We start from the raw sequence: 6,730 nt of genomic DNA, 5'->3' as shown, positions 1-6,730 counted from the left end.
GGTGAAATGGATCAGCTGGTTTTTAGCTTGCTGTCATGCCAAAAATTACCTCCCCACCTTCAAACTTTTTCATCATATTTTTAAAATTAAGAGATCCACCGCTCGGCCGATTTACGAGTTCATGTTTAGGATAGAGGATTGTGGGTATCCCTCTGATAAGATGGTGCTCCCGGTTAGTATGTTGACGTCGCTTAAGGGATGGCACCGGGAGTTCATTTTTGTCCGGGGTGGGGATCTGGAGTTCATGCCACTCCATAAACTTGAGATTAAAACAGATAGGTTTCCGGTCTAGCGGCTCGGGCAAGCAGCTCTCGCGATGGTTTATGCCTTCTGTGGGGCACTTGGGACGCAGTGGACCCGGGACTATTTTACTAGCAATGAGAACATGCATGCTGCCGGATGTAAGTCTATTGCCTTTGCTTTATTTTGATACTATATCTGTTTATTGATTGCTTGTATCCGGGACTGATTTCTTGCTGTTTTCCTTTTCAGGTATTCTGAAGTTGATTCCCTATCCCCCAAATATGTCTGCCCAACTTAAAGATCTGTCGGCCAAGCTGCGAAGGATTGGGGGAATGACTAGCGTGGATGTTGGGAAGAAGAAGGTTGGAGAGGGTGATGATGCAGCCCGGAAGGCGGCGCCGTCTCGCCCGGGGAGGATGACAATCGTGATCGATGAGCCCCGGTCCGAAGACGTGCAGCAGGGGGATGTGATAAGAGTTCCAATGCCTCGAAAGAGGAAGGGTGTCCCTGCGAGTTCCGGGGATAAAAGTGGCGATGTTTCTGAGGGCCCGGTTTCGAAGAAGGCTGCTATTGATCTGGCTCCGGACACTCCGGAGACTCTGAAGGCCTTGCTTGCTAGTTTTACCCCGGAGGCTCGCCGGAGGGAGTTGTTCGAGAATTATGCCAGCACGGCGGAGAGGAAGAAATACAGGAAGGAGCCCCTTGATGACTTCCTGGTCGGGCTTCAGGAGGACATCACTGCTGTAAGCATTTTTCTTGTTTTCTTCTTGTACTCTTGTTTTTGTGTTGCGTAATCATGACTTTTAATGTTTTCAGGCTAACTCCCGGGTTGCTGGACTGGTTTGCATAACCCGGAGCCTTCAGGCGAAGGCTAATGCTGCCGAAGTCTATCAAGTTGAATCTGAGAGGCTATCCTGGGAGATCCAGGAGTTGAAAGAGGCCAGTGCAAGGGAGGCTGCTGCTCATAAGAAGATTATAGATGAGATCCGGGAGAGGCAGGACCGGGCTGAGGCTTCTGTCCGGGAGATGAGGGCTGAAAATCAGAAGTTGAAAGATGATCTTGCCGCCCGGCCCACCCCCGAGGAGGTTCTGGCAGGGTTCCGGGGGACTTCCGCGTATTTCGAAGAGCTGAATGACAAAGCGCTGGAGAAGATCCAGATTTGCTGGAATGTTGCTTCGAAGTATCTCGGCGAGGAGCCTCAAGGTACACTAGACGTCTTCCTGGAGAAGTATATAGAAGAGGAGACCCGATTGGAGCAGGAAAAGGAAGCTGTCTGGGCAATGGAGTCTGGTGTTGGGACGTCCAGCAATGTTCCCTTCTTCTCCGGGTCGCCACTTGCTGAGCAGCCTCCTTTACCAGAGGGCAATCCGGAGCAGCCTCCTTCGCCTCCCGCCGACTCTGCCGCTGAAGCTTAAAGATTCTGCCATGTCTTGGCATGTAATTTTATTTCCTTATTTTTAGCTTAAGTTATTCCGAACTAAGCCTTTTGGCTTTTTAGACGATTGTAATTTGAATCTTGGTTTGCCCCCCGGGGTGTGTTTTTCCGGGGTAGTTTAATGTTATTATGCTCTGTTTCCTTCATATTGATTCGCATGTTTAGAGCTTCAGACTTGGACACATGGGCTGTGTTTTAGTGGACCCCGGGATGGGGTAAAAAATTTTAACTTGCTAAAATTATTATTTTTTTTATTTTTTTTTTACTACACATGGGCTGTGTCTTAGTGGACCCCGGGATGGGGTAAAATTTTAACTTTACTAAAGTTTTATGAATACTCATGTGGCTGAGCTTTTATAGGACCCCGGGTAGGGGTAATTTTCAATTTGATAGAAAAATATTTTATAAATACACGTTGGTTGTGTTTTGCGGTCCCCGGGATGGGGTAATTACATTTAACTCATGGGTTGAGTTTTTATAGGACCCCGGGCAGGGGTAAATCTCCATTTGATAGAAATTTTTAAAGTACACATGGGCTGTGTTTTTGCAGACCCCGGGTTGGGGTAAAAACATTTAACTTTGAGAATTTTTATAAGTACTCATGGGTTGAGTTTTTATAGGACCCCGGGCAGAGGTAAATCTCCATTTGATAGAAATTTTTAAAGTACACATGGGCTGTGTTTTTGTAGACCCCGGGTTGGGGTAAAAACATTTAACTTTGAGAATTTTTATAAGTACTCATGGGTTGAGTTTTTATAGGACCCCGGGCAGAGGTAAATCTCCATTTGATAGAAATTTTTAAAGTACACATGGGCTGTGTTTTTAAATCTGATTGTCAGTAAATAACCGACATAATGAAATTGATTCGAACTATGGAACGCTTAAAGCAGAGTTTTTCATTCATATTAAGAGCAAAAATTACATTCTGGGGTGAATGAGGACAGTGCTTACATCAAAATATCATAATATAGATGTAGATGTGTTTCCAGGGTGTGCACCTTTTCCTTATTGGTAGAATTTCCTTAGGCGGGTTCCATGCCAGGTGTTGGGGACCTCGGTTCTGCTGAGGTAGCTTAGCTTGTAAGTTCCTGGACGGATCACTTCTTTGACTATATAAGGGCCTTCCCAGTTTGGCTGTAGTTTTCCCTGGTTAGTTGGGTCCGAGGCTTCAATGTCCCGGAGTACTAGATGTCCTGCCACATATTCCCGTATTCTGGCTTTCTTCGCAAAGTAAAGCTTTGTTTTTCCCTTGTAGCTTTCCATTTTTTCTACGGCCCGATCTCTTACTTCGTCCAGGAATTCGAGGTTGGTCCTGAGGCCTTCTATGTTGGAGACCTCGTCAAAGTTGGTCACTCTGTGAGAAGGGGATCCGGTCTCTATCGGTAACCGGGCTTCAGTACCGTAGGCGAGCTTGAATGGAGTCTCCCCGGTTCCCGTTCGGGGGGTAGTTCTGTATGACCATAAAACCTTCAGGAGTTCATCCGGCCAGTTCTTTTTAGAGTCTTCCAGTCTCTTTTCCAGGCCTCGGAGTATAATTCTGTTTGTGACCTCAACTTGTCCATTCCCTTGTGGATGGGCAACAGATGCTTTTTTGTGTCTGATCCCGAGTTCTTTTAGATAGGTTTCAAAATTTGAACCCACGAACTGCGGACCATTGTCCGAGATTAAGACCATCGGGATCCCGGACCTCATTACAATCGTGTCTACAAACTTGATGCAGTCTTGTTGGTTAATGGTTCTCATAGCCTTGGCCTCCGCCCACTTAGTCATATAATCTATTGCTACCAGGACATAACGGAGATCCCCTTTCGCTCGAGGGAAAGGACCCATGATGTCAATTCCCCAGACGGCGAATGGGATCGGTGAGAGAACGGATCCCGGGAGGCTTGACCCCTGTTTTGGTACGTTGCTGAACTTCTGGCACTTACTGCATTTTTTGACATAGGCGAATGAATCAGCGTGGATTGTTGGCCAGTAATAGCCTTGTCTGATGACTTTGTAGGCTAGAGCTTTAGCCGCTAGGTGATCCCCGCAGATCCCTTCATGAACCTCCCGGAGGCAGTAATGCGCTTCCTCCGGATCAACGCACTTTAGAGTTGGTGCAGAGAAAGTTCTCCGGTATAACTGATTGTTTTCTAGAAAGAAGCGTGCAGCCTTATACTTGAGGTACTGGGCTTTGTTCTGATCTTCCGGCAGGGTACCGTCCTCGAGGTAGGCTATGTAGGGTGTCATCCAATTCTCCGGGCTGCTAACACAAAATACTTCTTGTCTATCGGTGCTGGGGGCTCCGAGTTCCTCGAAGTAAACCGAACTGCTTAAATCTGAAGTATTCTGGACGAGCTTGGACAGCTCGTCTGCTTTCGCATTTTCCTCTCTGTTTATCTGCAAGATGGTCGAGTCCGGGATGGTTTCCAGGATTGCTCTAACCATTTCCTGATATCGGGCCAATTTAGGATCTTTTGCGACATATTCACCATTGGTTTATCTTACCACGATCTGAGAATCGCTGTAGATTGTTAACCTCCTTACTCCAAGGGATTTGGCTAGCCTAAGCCCGGAGAGTAGGGCTTCATATTCAGCCTGGTTGTTTGTTGCTTTGAAGGCGAAGGTGATGGCCTGCTGAATTACGAATCCATCCGGGCTGGAGAGGATCAGACCGGCTCCGCACCTTTCGGCTGTGGCCGAGCCATCAACATATAGCGTCCAAAGATCCCGGTTGTTAGACTCTTTTTTTCCTTTGGAACTGGTTTCAGGTGTTTCGGGGGTTTCTGGAAAAGTACATTCCATGACAAACTCGGCCAACGCCTGGGCTTTTATGGTTGTCCTCGGGATGAATTTGATATTGAATTGGCTCAATTTAATTGCCCAATTGACTAATCTCCCGGAGGCGTCCGGTTTGTGGATGATTTTGCGAAGTGGTTGATTGGTGATTACTCTGATTTCCCTGCCTTGGAAGTATTGTCTTAGCTTTCTGCTCGAGTGTACGAGGGCCAGTGTGAATTTTTCCAGGTTGGGGTACCGGGTTTCGGCATCTTTCAGGACTTGGCTCGCATAATATACCGGGGTCTGTGTGCCATTCTCCTCCCGGATGAGTTCTGAGGTTGTGACCGACTTGGCGATCATGTCATCAACGTAAGATTCCATGTTCCTGCCCAGTTGCTCTTTAAAGATGGTATTCATCATTTTTTGGTATGTTGCCCCGGCGTTGATTAACCCAAACGGCATCATAACAAAAGCGTAGACGGCCCGGTGTGTGATGAATGCCGTTTTTGCAATGTCTGCCAGATTCATCTTGACCTGGTTGTAACCCGAGAAGGCATCCATAAAACTTAACATGACATGGCCCGAGGTCGCGTCTATCAGCTGGTCGATATTGGGCAGGGGGTAAGAGTCTTTAGGACATGCTGAATTGAGGTTTGTATAATCCACGCACATTCGCCACTTGTCGTTGGGTTTTTTGACCAGCACAACATTTGCTAGCCAGTCCGGATACTTAATTTCACAGATTATGTCTGCCTTTAACAACTTCTCGACTTCTTGGTCGATTGCCTGTTGCCTTTCTGGGGCGAAGTTCCTTCGCTTTTGTTTGATTGGTTTTTGCTTTGGATCTACATCCAGACTGTGCATGGCCACAGATTCATCGATTCCTGGCATGTCTTCCGGGGACCAGGCGAATACGTCAGCGTGTTCTTTTAGTAGGCCGATAAGCTCCTTTTGGAATGTGGTTTCCAATCCTTTTCCGATTTTGATTTTTCTGGTGGGGTTCCCGGGTTCCAAATCTACCTCGATTGTCTGTTGGGCCGGTTCTACCTTCGTCTTCTCCTTGCTCTCTACAAACTTTTGAATCCGGGCGTCAGCGTTGGTTACGCTGTATCCGAAGTCTTCGATCATGTTCACATCCAAACGGGGCCTTTTACTAAGGTGTTCTCGATGCTTCTTTCTGCTTTGTCCCTTGGGCAGGGACATTATTGTCTTCCGGTTTTCCGGTTCCATTTCTGCCATGACGAGTGCTTGACCATAGCATCTACCAGCCATTTCCCTATCTCATTTCAGTTCTCCAGTGCCTCCTGGGGTGGGGAACTTGAGTTTCAATTCCGGAAGGGGTTCCTTGCTTCTTTGTTGGATTGTTTCTAGGTGACACATCTGCAGCTCGTTCATTCGGTTGGCCCTAAATCTTTTCAAAAATATCTCGCGGAAGTCTCTCCAGGAGTCCACACTCCGGGATGGTATGCGGCTGAACCATTTCTGAGCGCCCCCCTTCAGTGTTGATGCGAAGAATCGGCATCTAGTCAGGTCGCTGTAATCATAAATATTGGATATTTGCTCAAAATAGTTCAGATGCTCTTCAGGGTCAGCCAGCCCGTCAAAAGAGTCGAAATTGAAATGCTTCAGCCCTGACTCTCTAGGGGTGGCTTCCAGACTCTTTGTGAACGGGGTCGCTGCTGCCCCTACTTCCATGTCGCCCTCCACTTTCCTTTTAAGGACTCGAAGGGCCCGGGCCATTTGTTCTTGCTTGGACTCCTTCTCCGGTTCTGAGTCTGAGGAAATGTGAATCCGGTGGGCCCTTCTCTTTAGCTTGGCCTCCTCCTCCCGGATCCTCCTTTCTATAGATTCTTGGGCTTTAGCCTCTTCTTCTTTCCGGATTCTCTCCCGGAGGGCAGCTTTTCTTATTTCATCTCTGGCGTCCTCTGGTGGCTTTTTTAAATTCTTCGCAATCCGGTCGAAGACGGATCCCCGAGATTCTCCGGACTGTTCTTTAGACCGCTCTCGCTGATCCCCTGGGCGGGTCTCCGGCTCGGCGTTCTGCTTTTCCTTCCACAAGTCCATAGCCGCCTGTATCTGTTCCGGGGTCATGCTTCCCCATGGGCTTGTGGTGATCCCTGTGTGTTTGTGGGCAGCTTTTTCAATGACTATTCTCTGATCTCCTGGTTGGAGATTTTGAGAGGGAGTCCGGGTTATGGGGAACCCTTCGTCCAGGTCTTCCATGTCTCCATCCCTGGGTTGGGGAGGAGGCGGTAGGAAAGAGGTGGAAACTGCTGCTTTGCTTTTTC

The 6,730-nt window shown here is 47.8% G+C and overlaps 1 protein-coding gene across 1 annotated transcript; it reads right to left on the bottom strand.

Annotated features, from left to right (window-relative positions):
- Positions 1-4,160: 4,160 nt before the first annotated feature.
- On the bottom strand, positions 4,161-5,714 carry LOC141703043 (uncharacterized). The gene has a single exon (XM_074506657.1). It carries the CDS (start codon positions 5,712-5,714, stop codon positions 4,161-4,163), a length of 1,554 nt encoding a protein of 517 aa, XP_074362758.1.
- Positions 5,715-6,730: the final 1,016 nt, after the last annotated feature.

Source organism: Apium graveolens, unplaced genomic scaffold (genome assembly GCF_009905375.1).
Source record: "Apium graveolens cultivar Ventura unplaced genomic scaffold, ASM990537v1 ctg6110, whole genome shotgun sequence".
NCBI lineage: Eukaryota > Viridiplantae > Streptophyta > Magnoliopsida > Apiales > Apiaceae > Apium > Apium graveolens.
This window is presented reverse-complemented; position numbering and strand designations above follow the sequence as displayed.